This window comes from Anas acuta, chromosome 18 (genome assembly GCF_963932015.1).
Source record: "Anas acuta chromosome 18, bAnaAcu1.1, whole genome shotgun sequence".
In the NCBI taxonomy this organism is placed as follows: domain Eukaryota; kingdom Metazoa; phylum Chordata; class Aves; order Anseriformes; family Anatidae; genus Anas; species Anas acuta.
This window is the reverse complement of record NC_088996.1, coordinates 2,706,900-2,722,925: the sequence shown is the minus strand read 5'-3', so window position 1 is coordinate 2,722,925 and position 16,026 is coordinate 2,706,900. Positions and strand designations below refer to the sequence as shown.

At 54.7% G+C, this 16,026-nt stretch overlaps 1 protein-coding gene across 5 annotated transcripts in view; it reads left to right on the top strand.

Moving 5' to 3' along the window:
• PIK3R5 (phosphoinositide-3-kinase regulatory subunit 5) overlaps window positions 1–16,026 on the top strand; it is a 57,450-nt gene that overhangs the window by 29,077 nt on the left and 12,347 nt on the right. For 4 of the 5 annotated variants that reach the window (XM_068654661.1, XM_068654656.1, XM_068654659.1 and 1 more), the window contains 6 exons: window positions 2,807–2,916; window positions 9,903–10,003; window positions 11,290–11,358; window positions 12,082–12,220; window positions 14,077–14,146; window positions 15,670–15,844. In XM_068654661.1, the coding sequence (XP_068510762.1) occupies window positions 2,820–2,916; window positions 9,903–10,003; window positions 11,290–11,358; window positions 12,082–12,220; window positions 14,077–14,146; window positions 15,670–15,844 (651 nt within the window). In that variant the 5' untranslated portion in view covers window positions 2,807–2,819. Of the gene's footprint in view, window positions 1–1,113; window positions 1,257–2,806; window positions 2,917–9,902; window positions 10,004–11,289; window positions 11,359–12,081; window positions 12,221–14,076; window positions 14,147–15,669; window positions 15,845–16,026 lie in introns of those variants that run through there. The other variant, XM_068654660.1, reaches the window with a different exon arrangement.

Sequence of the window (16,026 nt, the reverse complement as noted above, 5' to 3'; positions counted from 1 at the left end):
ATCCCTGCTCCTCAGAGCAGCACCTCTGGGTGCTTCACGTGGGGACCGTGTTATGCCATCTGCAGAGCTGCTGTCAGTGGGCTTGTGACAGTCCAATGTCAGAAAGCTTCTCATCATCTGCTTTTTGGCTTCAATTTGTCCCCAGACCTCTTCTCTCTTCCCTGGGTGGTTCTTAGGCTCTCTCTTGAGTGTGCTTGGCACCTGGTAAGAAGGCAAGGGAACCCACATCCTTAGCAACGTGCTGCTCTGCCTGGAAATATGCAGCCAGCCACGGTCCTGTCCCCTCCACCTGCATCGAGTCATCGAGTCCCTCACATCAGCTGGCCAGCCTGTGGTTTTGACAAAGATGCAAAGATTTAACAGCTCTGCTGCTGAGAGTCCGGATGGAGGGAGATGGAGAGGGGACAGTTGTTTATTTTTTTTTTTCCCCCAAAGTTGGTCATCACTTAAACACCCTCACAAAACATTGATCGAAAAGCGTTGACCTCAGCTGATGTTTTTACCTAGTGCTTGTAAGTTTTTTGACAGAGGTCTGTGGAAAGTCTGATTACGTCCAGAACTGTCCCCTGCCTTGTCATTTTGCTCAGTGTGGGCGGAAAGGAAGGGAGAGTTTGGGGAATAAACAGCAGAGGTTGAGAAGTTCCTGCTTGGTTGTGGTGGGCGCAGAATCCTCTCCCATGAAAGATGCTTCCATAAGCACCGCCTGGGGAGAGGAGGTTTTAATCCATGTGTGGTCCACAGCACAGCAAGGAAAAGAAAACAAAGGCTCTGTGTGTTCTCTGGTGTGAGAGTTGTGATGATATCTTTGCCGTATTTTGTCCTTAAATTCCCTGCCTGCTCTGTGCAGGGATACCAGAAACACCCTGAAGGGGCGGCTGGGCTGGTGCAGGGCTCGCTCCTAGTGCACGTCGAGGAGCGCGCTCCCCTCCGAGGACCGAGCTGTGCTCTAAAGCAAGCTGACGTGCAGGGAGGTGTATTTTTGTGAGCTGGGTGTTGTAAAGGGTGCTTATGAGTCATTGCTGTGCTCTTAGTCACTGCTTTCCTCTTGCCACAAGTCATGACTAAGATGCTGATGTGCAGATTCGCCACTCATTCAGTCCTCGGCACAGGGGCAGAGCATCTCCCAGGCGCTCCTCGTCCTGACGCTGTGGATGTACAAAACTTTTGAAGACCATAATAACAGGCTGTGGCAGCAGCAGGCAAGGCAGGAGCCCATGGGCCTCTTCGGGGCAAAGGAGAGAGCTTGCAGGTCAGAGGTTCCTCGGGGGTTTGCTTTTACCTGTTTGGAGCTGTTGGTGGCTTCTCTCTGGTGTAGGAAGGGATGAGTGGTGGGGCTGGGCCTGCCTTGGCTCTTTGGGAGCCCCAGCAGCTGGGCATGGCTTTACAGAGCCCTTTTGGGGGAATTGCTGGGAACTGGGAATGGGCGGAGGTGGCTGTGGAGGTGCTTCCTCCAGCAGGGGACCAGCTGGGGACCGGGTGGAGCCTCTGCTGGGGTCTCAGTGACAGTCGTTCCTGCCAGGGAGGAGCTGGGAGCTGTGATGGGCACGGCCGCTGCTGGCTGCTGGGCATCGTGCATTGGCTAAATAAGCAGAAAACGAGGTGTCTTGGGGTAGGTTTGGGAAATGCACGAGCATGTGGCAGAAGTAAAGGAATGTGCTGGTCAGGATGAAAGTAAAGGTTTCCTTGGAAAGTGTTTTTTATATTATCGGTAGGTTTTATTTCTTCTTCCTGGGTTATTTTCATGCACTTCTGTTGCCTCTAACCGAGAGGCAAAGTGTCTGTGGGATGAGCCCGTCTCTGTGCACTGGGGGAGGGGAGGTGCCTGTCCTGGGGTCTCCGAGGTTGCTGGGGATGGCACTTCAGGTGGCAAGGGACTCTCTCCTGGGCACCAATTTGCTTGTGGTTTGGGCACAGCTAGGAAGTACATGTTCTGGGCAAGGGGCCCTTCTTTTCCTGGTGTCCCAGACAGATGCATTTGAACTGGGTGGAATGGATAAAATCTTGCCCCCAACACAGCCTCTCCAGGCTGAGGTTTGGGCTGGCACCCTGAGCCATGGAGGGGAGGTGGGACAGTGCCGTGTTGTGAAAGGGGCGCAGCTGGGCACGCAATCTGTGCTTTCACAATGTCCTCGGATGCTGAGGCTGAGGTGCCCTCGGTGTTTTCCTGCATTGCCCCACGGCCATGGGGACATTTTCTTGATGTTGGCTGAGCAGCAGCAATGTCACAGTGCTGGGGACTTTCCTGGCTCTTCTGGCAGGTACGAGGCTGGCACCTGGGGGTGCCTTTGTGGCTGCCACCTGTGGCCACCAGAGCCACCAAGGGTGCTCTGTGCGTGATGCAGGCAGGGGAAGCTCGGGGTCTGCCATCACTTTTTCCACCCAAGCCCATTGCAAGGTGCTGCAGCTGTAAACTCTTGCGGTGTTATCTTTGATGGAGGCTAACCCAAGATCACCTCCTTGCCACAGCCACGTAAGTGAGACTTGATCTGTCCCGCAGACGGAAGCTGTGAGACAGCAGATATTGCCTGCACTGGGTCTGGATGGGTGCCGTGGTCCTACAGCCTCTTGTGATCGGGCCATGGATGTGTGCACCCACTTTTTTTTGCCAAGGCTGAGAGGGACTGGGAGAGAAAATAAGGTGACAGCTAGCAAAGGGAACTGTGGGGTTAGAAGAGGTGACAGGAGGCAGTAACAGAGATGTTTTACCAGGACCGTCTTGTCTGTGCTACAGCAGTGTGACAGTGCTGTCTTCTTCGCACTTAGCTAAGGGCCTGGTATGCTAACTTTCTTCCTTCTCTTTCCCTAGGAGATGAATTAAAATGCAGCACACCACGTGCACAGAGGACAGGATCTACCACGCGCTGGAAAGATGTCTACACGGGCTTAGCAGAGATGCTGTCTCCAGCAGATGGGCTGGTAGGTGACATGTTGGCCATGAGCCTGACCCCCGACAGCCTTGCTGGGGTCAGACTTTTCTGTCTGTGCCTGATTTGCCCTTTAATTGCCAAGCTACCTTGGTAGAAGAGACCTGCAGGTGCTGCTGGAGGCTTGGAGGACTTTTCTCCCCTCCAGCCTACAAAGTTAGAGGTGGGATCCAACCCATTCCATTTCCTGAGCCTCTTACTGCAGAGGATATACCGAGACACCGAGCAAGTCGTGTTAGGTCTTACGTAGATAAAGACTGAGCAGAGGAGTCATGTGTCTTGCCAGCTGTCCATGTGTGAGCTGGAAAGAGGAGTTGTCTTCGCTCACCATGAAGAAAGAGTCCTTTGTGTAATCAGCCAGACGTGCCTTGCTTTGATGTATAAAGACCTCACAACCCCTGGGTGTATCTCTGCTGCATTGTCAGAAGCAAGTGTCAAGATATTGTTATCAGCTTTGTTTGAATCTGGCTTAGATACTGCGGTGGCCATAAAGACATGAGCTGTGGAAGGGCTGTGGAAGGCTTAGAGTTGGCAGTGGTGAGGGCGGAGCAGTAACGAGCAGAAGTCATTCCTACACCTGACATTTTGACTTCTCATTCGCGCGCTTTTAGGCTTCAGTTAAATCACTCCTTTATCCTTTTGTGGCTGAAAGAAATGAACCTGAGGGGCTGTCAAATCCAAATTTATTTTTTTCTGTGTAGTTCTTCTTGTCTGGAGTTCTCCCCCTCTGCTTTTCCACTGACAGTCAAGAAAGAGGTGACAACCATCTCCTGTTTGCTGCTGAATCCCGGAGCGATGCCTCTGGCCGTGCCTGTTTCCTCACACCCCAGAGCAATGCCAGCTCCCCGTGCTGTAACGATGCCCCAGGGCATGGTTCATGCAGTTATCACCAGCCTTCCTGGGTCCTTCTGGTCCCCACATTCTGGGATTCAGTCCCCAAAGCATGTCCTACAGTCCTGGCTCCTGGAAGAGTGACCGTGCCTTTGGCACCACTAGCATGTGTCCGAAGGGGTCCCTCTGGCCAAGTGGCTCATTGTGCTGCGCAAAACTCACCTCTTCCTGCAATTATAATTAATCAGCCTCTGTGTCACTCACAAGCTCTGCCTTTCAGTAATCCCAGCCCCTTGGCATTGCTTTAGGTAGCCTCGAAAAAATGACTTTGTAATGTTTCCAGCTCATCAGCAGAGATGAGGCTGAGGTGGTGGCCGTGGGCTCTGCTGGACGCAGCCGTGCTGCCCGGGGGCTCCTCATCGCTAGTGCTTTCCCCCACCTTTCTGCACACTGATTCTCCTTTTGTGTGGGTTTCGTGGAGTTTAGTGGGGTGATCTGGAATTCTTGGGTGAATCTCAGGCGCTTTTCACACCAGAAAGTTCCCTTTCATCAGCCGTGCTTGTGCTTGTGTCAAAAATCTTGAGTGTGACCGGTGAGCCCAGTTCCTGCAGTCATCGGATTCAATGCTTCCAGCTCTGCTGTGTCCCAGCCCGGGCACTTTTGCTGGGCAGCCCCCAGGGCAGCGTTTCGTGGCTGATGCTTTCAGTGCTCTTCCGTGTGGGCTGGCTTTTGAAGCCTTTGCTTTGAAGAGCTGCTGCTTCACATCCTACCCCCTTGCAATCGGAATAGGAAGCATTTTGTTATCGCAATAACATGCGATTTAGGGAAAGCAGAGCATAATGCACAGATATCACCACACCCCTTAATAGCATATCCCATTTCTTTTCAAAAACAGAGTGGAAATGTTTTTATGTTCATGTCTTTGCTGTTTTACAAGCATTACAGTTTTATTACTGTGGTCCTGTGTCAGACGCAGGCTGCTATTTATGGCAGGGCTCTGTTCCTCGTATGGTTGGTGAATCTCTCCATCTTGTTCTTAGCCGTGCAGAAGCCTTCTCCTTTCTCATTTTCAACTTCTTATATCACTTCTGTTTCCCAGTGTATTTTGCTTTCCCCTCCTTTTCCCCATTTCCATGCACCAAAATAATGCACTCTAGATTGCAGCTCTTTGGGCTGGAACCCAGCTGGAATTTTGTTCATTTTTCAATTATTTGAGGCTTTGTTTTTATACGATAACTTTATAGAAGGTTGCTCTGGAGCGGGTGAGTAATCACTTCCGATGTGGCATTTTTCCCCTGCATGAGTGACTGAATTGCGGAGGTTTGTGAAGTCAGTGAAGGGGAGAAGTGAGAGTGCCTTGGCCATCACAGGTTTATATCCCAGGGGCCACAGTGGGCTCTGGGGTCTAAATTTACCATCTTTCCTGAACTGCAGCCATCGTGAGAGGAACAAATAGAAAAGAGCTAGGAAAGGTGATGTGCTTTTCCTCATGGAGATCTGCTTTGGGAGGTCTGGTTGCTTTCTTCCACATTGCTTGAGAAGATAGTAAAATCCAAGCATGCTAAAGGAAGAAAAATGTTTTCTTGTTCAGTAGAGAGCAATGAAACAGAGTGGTTTTGGTGGAGGAGAGTGCTGGGGCTGGCTGCCCTAGGGGATCAGTGGGGTGAGAAGGGCTGCAGGAGCTGGGGAGGAGCTGGGGAGGTGCTGGGGAGGCCGTAGGGCAGCCCAGTGCCCCAGAGGTCCTGGGGATAGGAGGATGCTGTTGTGTCTCTGTTGTGGGGCTGCATGGAGCCGGGAAGGAGGAAGGATGCTGGTGAGGAAGGTTGGAGGAAGGATGAAGGTCACTGGTGTGCTGGAGAGCCAGAGAAATGTTCAGTGATATGTTTGTGGGCTTAGGGAGTTTGGTCTGCTCAGCTCGAATAAAAGGATGCTTAAGACGCTTGATTGCAGTCATCCAAATGTCTGCATGGGGAATGCAGTCTGGGGTGGGGATGCTCCAGGTTAGCAACCGAGTAGCAACCTTGCAAATTTCAGCCACTGAATTGCTTTCAGCAGCCTTGTGGTGGGCTGTTGGGCTCGGATCTCTGCCTTCCCATCCTCTGCCCTGTCTGGGTGGAAGCACCACGCGTGGATCCTGCCCGGGGAGGTGCCACGGTGCCCTGCTTGTGTGGCTCTAAGCAGCTGCCAGGCAATGGGGGCTGCAAACTGTGCCCTGGTGCAGCCTGGGGAGCTCTATCAGACCCCTGCCTCCTTCCCTGGGGAGATGCTGTGCCTGTGGGGATGTGCTCTGTGCACCTCGAACCCACCCACGTCCTCCAGCTGCTGCTGGAATTTTTCCATCCCTTACGGCTGTCCATTGCAGAAAATCAGCTTAATCTGGTGGAAAGGACAGGAGTGGGTCTGAGGGAGGGAAGAAATAGAGATTTCTGCTTTTCACCCCTCCAAGTGCGTCACTTCTGACGGCATCAGGAGCTGCTCACTGGGATGCTCGCCCCTCGCACCGTGGGCGAAGGCAGCTCGGGCACGCACTATTTCTCCTTTTCTTCTTTCTTTCTTTTTTTTTTTTTTTTTTTTTTTTTTCCGATTTGACAGTCACCCCCTCTAAAAAGTGGCGGAGGGGAAACGGTGGCTGCTGAGGTCAGGAAGGAGTCGCTGCGGGAGGCGGGCGGCTCGCGGCAATTCTCAGAAGAGAAATCGCGAAGCCTCATCCTTCCGAGGCCGCCCACGGGGACGCTGCTCCCGACCTCCGGCACGCTGCCGGCCGTGCCGATAGCGATCGAAGACCCAGCTCGCCCGTGGTGCTGCCTCTGCTCCCCTCGGGTCCCTGTTCCCAGCATTTCCTTTGGGTTTTCCTCTCCCAAAGGGAGATTTTTCTCAGGGTCTGTGTATTGTTAAGCACGGGTCATTGCAGTGGGTCTGCATGTTGGAGCCCCAGCACAGCTCCAGGCTGCACCGTGCTCCAGGATGCCTGTGGAACTGGTGCATAAATCCAGCTCTTTCTCCGTATACAGTGGAAAATCAACAGTGCTGGTTTGCTGTTCTGCAGCAAAACTTGGCAGGCTGAGCGTGAGGGCGGGTGGATGTAAGCAGTGTTTAGCTGTGGGGCTGCTGCCCTGCTGGGGGTCCTTGGTGCCTCGTGGCCCAAATTGATTTAGGGTCTGGATGGTGAAGTCCTGGGTTGTGCCCCCTGCACAAGGTGCATCAATAAAAGCTGACCTGGCCCCACCAGTGCTTGGCCAACCCGTCTGAGTGGAGGTCATGGGCAGCAGGGCTCCAGGTATGCTCCTGAGCTACATCTTCCCCACAGACCCAGGGCCTCCCTTGCATCTCACAGTGAGAAAAGTGCTTTTGGGGAATTCAAGAGCAAGTGCCATGTCCAGGAAAGTCTGGTTCAAGCTTTCTGTGTGCCCTCGGTGCGCATTCTGCCCTTGTCTGCAGTGAGCCATCTGCTGGGCTGCGCTGAGCTGGGTGAGCAGCTGCAAATAAAACCTTCTGGACGTGGTTTCCACCTGGCCACAGCCTTTCCCTGGCCTGGAAACAAACCCGGTGCTGCTCTGCAGTTTGTAGAAGTCCCCAGCACCCAGCTGTGTCTTGGCTGGTCACTGGGCACCTGTAGGAAGATGGAGATGACACTTGCAGAGCAGTGGCTTGTGCACTGTTAATGTCACCGGGGACCCATGAACATGAGAAGCATCACCTTCAACGGCCAAATAACCTTTTTGGTCTGGATACAAGGGAGAACTCCGCTCACGGTGCTTGGAAAGTAGGTGCTCATGACCTGGGCTGTGCACAGAGGGAAGGGAATTCCCACCCAGCTCAGGGTCCCATGTCCTGACCAATGCCCAGTGGTGCCAGCACTTTGCTTTGCTGCGCGGTCTTTGTTTATTGTGTCCAGGATTTCCGAGCTGCATTTTGTGCTGGAGAATATTTTTAGCGAGGATGCAGCTGTTTTGGTGTGTTTTTGGTTAATGCCGCATCGCCCAGCTTAGGAGCTGGGCTCCCGGCAGCCTGCTGCCTCCCAGCACTGGTTTGCTTTGCTGTGAGTAATCCCAGTGCCTTTCTAGGACTGTGAGTCAAACAGAAATTCCTCTGCTCATAGCAGTGTTATTTAAATAAATCTTGCTGCACCTTCATGCTTGAGCTCAGGTTTCCTTTAGAACACACAGAAATGGGTCAGAGGCCTCAGCCCTGAATCATATTCGTAAGCTGCTTCCCCGCAGCCCTCCTCTTGCCCCTGCTGCCTTCCCATCCCTCCCAGCCCATCCACTGTGCATTTGCCCCAGCAGCTCTGCAGGGAAGGAGCCCAGCACCTCTCCCTCCTCCCTGCTGGGCGCTGAGCAGCAGTGAGCCGTCACCGCCGCTTCCTCCTGCCTCGCTAGAAGCGAGAGGAAGGAAGGAGCCCGCGCCTTGCTCGGGCTATTTGTGCTCGTGGTCGCACTCGCGCAGGAAGCGGCGTGCTCCTCAGCTGGCGATGCACCGAGATGCACTTTGGCTCTGCTGGGCTGGGGCTGGGCTCTTCTGTGCACAGCAGCTTGAAATAACCCCCAAAACCTCCCTGCTGAAGCAGGAGTGGGTGTTTGAAGGTGTTGTGTGAGCCCAGCCGCTGCTTGCCGAGGTCAGCAAAGCTCCCAATGGCTCTAACCACTTCTGCCGGGACAGTTGCTTGCATGAGCTCAGTGCTGCTGGAGCTTTACCTGGAGGATGCTGCACTCCAGGACAGCGTTGATATCTGAGCGCATGTGTTGCTTGTCTTACCATCAGCCTCCTTCCAGCTGCACTACGGCAGACCTCTCTGCTGCTTTAAATTCCCCATTTCACATCTAGTTAAGTGTATAAAGGTAATTTTACGGCATGAATTTGTAGCTTCTGCAGCTTGGCAATAGCAGGACAACATGGCCTGTAGGTTTGTGAGGAACACCCTGTCCCCTTGCCAGCTGATGGGGTTGTCTCTTCCTTGTTAGCTCCAAAGCTACGGTCAACGCATGTGTGTTGGTGTTTGTTACGTTTCTCTGCCCCTGCATAGCCCATGCAAGTGAAGAATGGCTGCATTTGTATTTGTTTTCCCTGATCACTAACCTGGCTTCCCTGCCGCGAGAGATACTTGTTTTTTCTTGGTTTTGCTTTCTGTTGGCTGAGTTTGGAAAAGCCTTGATGCCAGCACCCCAAATCATGCCGTGGCTGGTGCTGAGCCGAGCGATGTCTGCACAGCGTCTGCTCCTGCTGCTAACATCCATGGAGAAATGGGCCAGGAGAGATGCAGACAAGGACCCTTCCAGATGTTGATACGTTAGGTGTTTGACATTTCTCCATAACTTCCCTCCATGGGACTGTGTGCGGTGCCTGGGCCCACAAGGAGGATGGGGAGGATGCTGTTCCCTCCTCTGTCTGCAGACCCTGACCCCCTCTAAGCCAGCGAGCAGCCCCTCCTGCAGGACACACGGTCAGGATGAGGGAGCTGCCCGGTGCCTTCATGCAGATCGATTCCTCTAAACCACCTGGGAGGGCTGGAGGTGGCCCCGACCACCAGGAAAAGCCACAGCTCTGGGGAACGCCTTGGGCCATTGTCACCAGGGGGGTCCCAGCATGTGTCTGAGGAGGGAGGCTGGGGAGGTTCAGCCATCTGGGGTGAAGGACCCTCCATCCCTATGAAGTTCTCCTCTTTCAATATTTGGCTAACCCGGAGGGGTTTTAATATATTTCATGACAGTTTGGAGGCATTGAAGAGGTGGAATAAATGCTGGGCAGGCTTAGCAATGATGCTGATGTGTTCAGCAGCTGCAGTGCCGCTGTTGTGAGCTCTGACTGTGCATCTCCAGGGCCTGGAGGAGCCAGTCGGTGGGATGGGCATCACTCCTTGGCTGTGCTGCAGCTGGAGGGGCTGGTTTATGCGTGATGGGGACCTGAATTTTGTGTTTGGTGCACTGGGCAGCAAGAGCACTGAGATGAATGTTAAGAAGTGATGCTGCTGGGATAAGCACCATTTGGAGAGCTTTAATCTGTCCAGATCAACGGTGCAAGGTTAATTTTCCTCTGTAGCAATATGACCCAGGCATCAAATGCCTTCTCCCTGACCCCTTCCCACTGCTCATCCCTCCTGTGGGTGCTTTGGGCTGGGCTGTGGGTCACCATGCTCTGCTTCCCTTGCAGCGGGGCTGTGCCTGAACTGCTGGAGCCTGCAGGAGCTGGTGAGCCGGGATGCTGGCAACTACCTCATCCTGGTGGAGAAAATCCTCTGCAAGGCCAAGGAGGTGAGTCGGGGGCTGCTGGCTTTGGAGCAGAGCTTTGCAGAGCTTGGTGGGTGATTTGGGGTTGGGTCAAAGCATCATTAGAGCTCAGGATGTGCCCCAAAGTGATGGTGACAGCCGCCTCATGCATCCCACCAGCTTTTAGCACGTGGGAATGGACAGGAAAGCAGCCAGCTCCCATATCTGCTCTTCAGGCAGCACTGCAGGTCCTTGGGGAAGGGTTTGGGTTTCTGCAAGCACTGTTCAGCGCCGTGCCTTCTTCAGAGCTCCCCAGCAAGCCCGGAGCTGCTGGTCCAGATCAGAGCAAACCAAAGGCTTCCCCTTGGTTTTGATGGAAACTTCGCCACTGCTCTGCCTGCAGAGCAAGGGACAGAGTCAGGGCACTGGGGGCAGCAGGCAGGGTCTGCACCGATCAGCATGGCATGGTCAAGCAAAACGGGGAGGAGAAGCATCAGTGGGGCCGATCGTATCGGCTGCCGTGCCCCATCACGAGCAGGAGAAGCTCGGAGCTGCTGCGGGGATGACCCGGGAGGAATCCCTTGATGTGGGAGGAAGCGGTGGTGTTTGCTGCAGCCTGGGATTCATGTGATGGGGTAAATGCTGCCTTTCATTTTGGGGGAAAGAAAGGCTGCCTAGCTAATACATTAATATGATTACTGCTATTCTGTTTAATCTTTTTTTTTTTTTTTTAATGACTTGGATTGATCTTGTTGTGGATGACGTTTTATTACGTTAGGGTTTATTTATGTAAAGGTTTATTGGACTTTGTGCTGTGCTCATAAACAAGGGGAGACAGTGTCCACAAGCCTGCTCTTGAGCCATCACCACGTTCCCTGGTGAAATAATCCTGCTGGCTAATTACTGGCAGAGGTTGGGACAGAAATGCACGCTTGGCATCATGCTTTGCCGTGCCCTTGCAGTGGCTGGGCTGCCTGACCACCACCCCAAACTGCCTCCTTTGAGCTGCTCCCATGAAATTTCATGTAACTCTGTGAGGATGGAGAGCATGGGAGGGCTGGGAGCTCAGCTGAAAGCTGCTTCTGGAGGCTAAAGGCAGCATGTGCCGATCTGCCCCTCACATCTGTGGGGGTTACTGGTGCCTTAGGGGTTACTTTCTCATGGACACAAGTGGTCCCCATCTGCTGGAGATGGCGACACGGTGGTGTGGGTCAGGGTGCTCAGATTCACAGTGTTGGGGAGCCTTCTGACACCACTCCAAGGATGCTTTTGGGCAATGCTCACGGTGAGCAGCCTGGCTCATCCTTCCCCCTTTTCACTGTTTCCTACAGGTGCAGGAGAAGTGTGACTACGACCTTGTGATGCCCCTGGCTCTGCTTTTCTACTACGCGGTCCTCTGTGTAAGTCTGCTGCACGTAGCATCGCCCTGGCCCCGTGGGACAGCCACGGGTGCCTTCCATCTGAAAGGTTCCAGCCTGCTTTGATCAGCTCATCCCCAAAAGGGTCCTGTGCAAAGCTGCAGGGAGCAGGAGCAGGCAACCGCTGCACAAGCTGAGAGAGATGAAAAGACGTGCTTCAGTGTTTTTGATCATTCCGTTTAAAGACAGGTCAATGAGAACGGGAGACAATATCTCTCTGCAGAGAAGCAAACTCTTTTCGTTACCCTTTATACTCGGGCAAAATGTGTGGACAATGCTAATGAAAAGGAGTAGAGCATTCACAGGAAATTGTTTTTTATTATTATTATTATTAGCACAATGCATCATTATCCCGAGGAAACCACTGCTGCCAGATCTTGCAAAAGCACAGGCTTTAACACGAGTCATCTGTATGGATCTGTGGCTGTTAAAAATAAATGGATGTACAGGCTGTGGCTTGTGAGCCTGAGCCCAGAGCCTGGGGAGGTGCAGAGAGGAAGAAGCTGTTTCAGGGCTGTGCCCAGTGGGACGCTTTGGCTTTTCCTTGGAAGAGGATGGGATGTCATGGGGTGAACCCCTGCTCCTGTCTGCTTCTCCTCCCCCCATTCCAGCCTAGCCTCCTCTCCCCAACACCCCCGGTTTTTATGCAGGGCTCCAGCCCCGGGTCCTTGCTCCCTTCCTCACCAGCTCTCCCTGTCCCCACAGGCTCCCTACATCCCACCAGGCTCCGAGCTGCTCCTGAAAGCCGCCAGCATCTACCACAGCTTCCTCACCTGGCCCGTGCCCTACTGCGACATCTTCCGGGAGCTGCTCACCTTCATCAGTGATGAGCTCAAGGCCCCGGGTAAGCGCTCCTGACCCACCAAAGGGCTCCTGTGTGCTGCTGGTCCTGTGTCCCAAAAATCCCCCATCTCACACGGGGTGCAACCAGGTTTCTCCGGAGGGGTGCAGCAGGATGCTGGGGATGTGTTTTTTGGGGGGCTGCCTTGTGTGTGAGGCAGCAGGAGCATCCCGAGGACTCTCAGCTCGGGACTGATATGGATCAGCAAAGATCGTGGCTGTCTGCTGGCTGCCTTTCAGTCTGGTGGGTCTTCTGCACGGCCAAGCACGTGCCGCCTGCTTCCGCCGAGCCCTGGCCTTTGCTCGAGACGCTCAACAGGGTGATAACAGTGGGTCCATTCATCGGCATCAAGGTGGCAGAAGCCCTTCAGCCTGCCGTGGTGTGGAGGTTTCCATAGGGCTGCCGACTCCCCGGCTGTGTCCTTGCAGCCGAGACGCTGCCTTGTGGTGCGGCTTTGGGCACATTATCGGCGGCAGCAGCGCTCCTCTTAATTAAGCGCCCCTTGTAGATGTCCTGTTGTTCCCAATGGAGCAGCTCTTCCAATTATTTCTCAAAAGCCTTTTCTCCTGATCTGCCCATCTTTCCATGGCTCGTGGGGAGCTGTTACTGTGCAGAGCAGATTTCAGCCCCATTTAATCCTGCACGGGGCCGTGATCTGCTCTCAGCAGGGCTGGGGAAGGCGCAGAAGGGCACAGGGGCTGCGGCTGAGCCTGGTGTGATACTTCCACATGCCCTCGAACCAGGCAGCTGGTTTGGAGAGCCCCGATGGGAACAAATGCAAGGTCCCTGTCCGTGCAAAGCCACAAGGGGCACGTTGTCTTCATGGGTTAATCTTTTAATGAGCCAAGGGGAGATAGGGATGGGCGCCCTCCATTATCCCTCTCTTCGCAAGTTTCTAAGGAGACCCCAGCCACCACGGGAGGTCTGCCTGGGTCACCGTGCTGTGCCCAGCCTCCAGCTCGGAGCTGCAGGGCTGGTGTGGGTGTGGGGATGCTCGTCCCATGCTGCTGCAGCCGCGGACTTTCCCAGTTCCTTCCTGGTCACTTATTGCTGTGACATCGGTTCGGGCCCTGTTTGAAAGGCCTCTGGGAAAGCCCCAGCACTGGGGACGTTGCTACATCCTGCTCTTGTGCTGTCACCGGTGCCCAGGGCTGCAGAGCTGGGGACTTCGGTCCGAAGGCTTTTCCCCTCCTACAAACAAATGGGATTCCCCTGCCTCTGCCAAAAGATGCTGCGTGGGAGGTGTTGGTGTGTGGGGCTGGGGAGCCCAGGGCTGCCCCTCGCCGTGGCCTCTGACCCTGCTGGAGCCAAGAACAGTGAAAATGGGTCCTGTGCTGGAAGGCTGGCCGGGACCAAGCCTCTGTGACCTGCCGTGAGGCTGAAGCAACAGCGTTTTATTGAGATGGGAGTAAATATTAACTGAGAACGAGCTGCTGTCAATATTTGCCAAGAATGCAATAGCTTTAATCTGCAAACTGGGCTGTTGTCTCTCAAGGGTGGTTAACGCAGCTGTGCTTGGAGGGAGCCAGCAGGGATCCCCGTGGGGGCTGCCCCCACCCCATGGGCGCTGCTCTGGGGCTGGTGAGCAGCATCTGGGGTGGGGACGTGGCTGCCTGCCATGCGCAGGGTGCTGGGGCCCCCTGATGCTGCAGGATCGTCCCCAGGATGTCCCTTCTGCTGCTTGGGGGTGGGATGGGCTTTGCTGTTGTCCCCCCGTCACAGGGACTGCGGCTCCAGGTCCAGCAGATGTCACCCTGCAGAGTGCTGTCTGTAGGTGACATCCAGGACATGGAGGGGCTAAAGCAAGCGGCAGAAGCTGCTAAATATCCCCAGCTCACGGCCTCTGCTCTCTCCCCCAGGGATTTCCTTCCAGAGGCTGGTGAGGACGGAGCAGGGGCTGTCCGTGAAGAACTCCCAAAGCTCCACTGTGTAAGTCAGGCACTGCTGGCCTCACTCTGTCTTATCTACACTGTTCTGTGCTTTTGCTGCAGCGCTTCAGGAGCAGAAACAGGGTTGCAGTGAGCAACATCCCCTAAATTGTGGTAGGCACTGGGTAAAAGACCTTAGAGAGCAGAGCTGAACTGCAGGAAGGGCTGGGGAGAGTGACTGTGGCATTTCCACAGCTGCAGATGAAGGTCTGTGGGCATCAAATGTTGGTTATCACCAAGCAGGGATGCAGATCTGGGTGCAAACAGGTACGGAAGGCAGAAGCTGGAGCCACCAGCCTGAGGTGAGACAGGAGCAAGCCCACCCCGGTGCAGTGCAGGGCTTGTGGGTTCAGACACACTTTGCACCTTACTCGAGGGCTGAACCTTTCTTCCTGCCAGGGCACCTCATTTGTAAATAGGAAAATGAGCCCTGGTGGTGCGTGCCCGTCCTGGCTGCAGGGCCACTGCGTCACGGCCACCTCTGCTCGGGGCAGGACAGCTCTCCTGCTGCTCTGGCTTCTCCCTGCACGCTGCACAGCTCCGGGTCTGTGCCAGCATCCCACCCACCCAGTGGGTGCTGCTGTGCTGCTTTCCCAGTCCAGCTGCCCCGCTCTGTACCAGCACGGGTGCAGGCACCCATGGCTTGCAGCGAGATGTCTGTATTTGCATAAAACCCTGAAAACCTGGCACAAAGCTGCACACAAGCTGAACCTTGGTTTTTTTTTTTTTTGAAAGCTTGGGCCCTCTACTTGAGCTTTCTAGAACCAAACGCAACTGAGCCCATCCTTAATTCAGAGCTGTGTTCACTCAGTTAGGAGCACTGTTCACGTCTATAAACCTAAGCATGTGTCTGTGTGCTCTCCAGGCTATGGGCTTGGGAATTTAAAGCCTGCTGGTGTTCATGTGGCCATCCAGAATAAAATTCCCTTTGCAGCTGAAGGCTGTGGCTCTGATCTCCAACAAGGGCAGAGCGGGCAGCCTTGGGGGCGGCAGAGCAGGAGGAGGTGAGCTCTGGGTGGAAGGGCTTCCCCTCCCAGCCTCACGTGTTTTCCTCCAGAAGCTCTTACCAAGGACCTCGTGGCTGGTACCTGCACCACCTCACTGCTGCAGTCCTTCAGATAGCTTAAAGCTTTGCAGCACCTTAAAGCTCAGCAGGGATGCTCCAAGGTTCACCCTGAAAGGGAAGATATTTTGGGGGCCCCTCGCGTTTTCTGCTCCTACCTCCCTCATCACACATGCTGGATATCCACTTAGGTCGACCAGCAGCTGGGCTGGAGCCTTTCCAGGGCTGACTGAGCAACCATCGGGCTGGCAATATTGCAGGAGAAGTGGTGCCGGGGTGCACGCAGCAGCAGGACGGAGCATGCCCACCCTTCCCTGCACCCAGCAGCGGGGCTCTGGCACCCCTGTGCCTCCTCGGTGCAGCTGATGTGAGGGGACGCTGCCATCTAGCGTGACTTTCTGCGGGGCGCTGTGCCACCAGCAGCCTGCCTGCCCATCTCACTCCTGTCCCCGTGTCCCCAGGACTGTGCTGCTGCTGAACTGCTCCGAGGTGCAGAGCGAGTTCCTCTCCATCGCCGAGCAGCTGAGCGGCACGGAGCCCCCCCGGCACGCCACGCTCGTCCTGCTGCTGGAGCATCTCTACCAGGCCACCTTCGGCACCCGCTGCGACCTCGACAGCCTGCGCCGCCTCCTGAAGGTGGGCACAGCCTTCCCCTTCTCTTCTCGGGGTACACCTCGGGTCTAGGCTTCAGTTTTGTTTTCCTGGCCCTAACTGGGGAGGGAAAGAACCTCCCCCCTTGGTTGAAATGCAGCAAAAACTTGCTCCGACCAGAGACACGCTTTGCTTTGGTGTCTGTGGGAGGCGAACGCTTGTGGTGA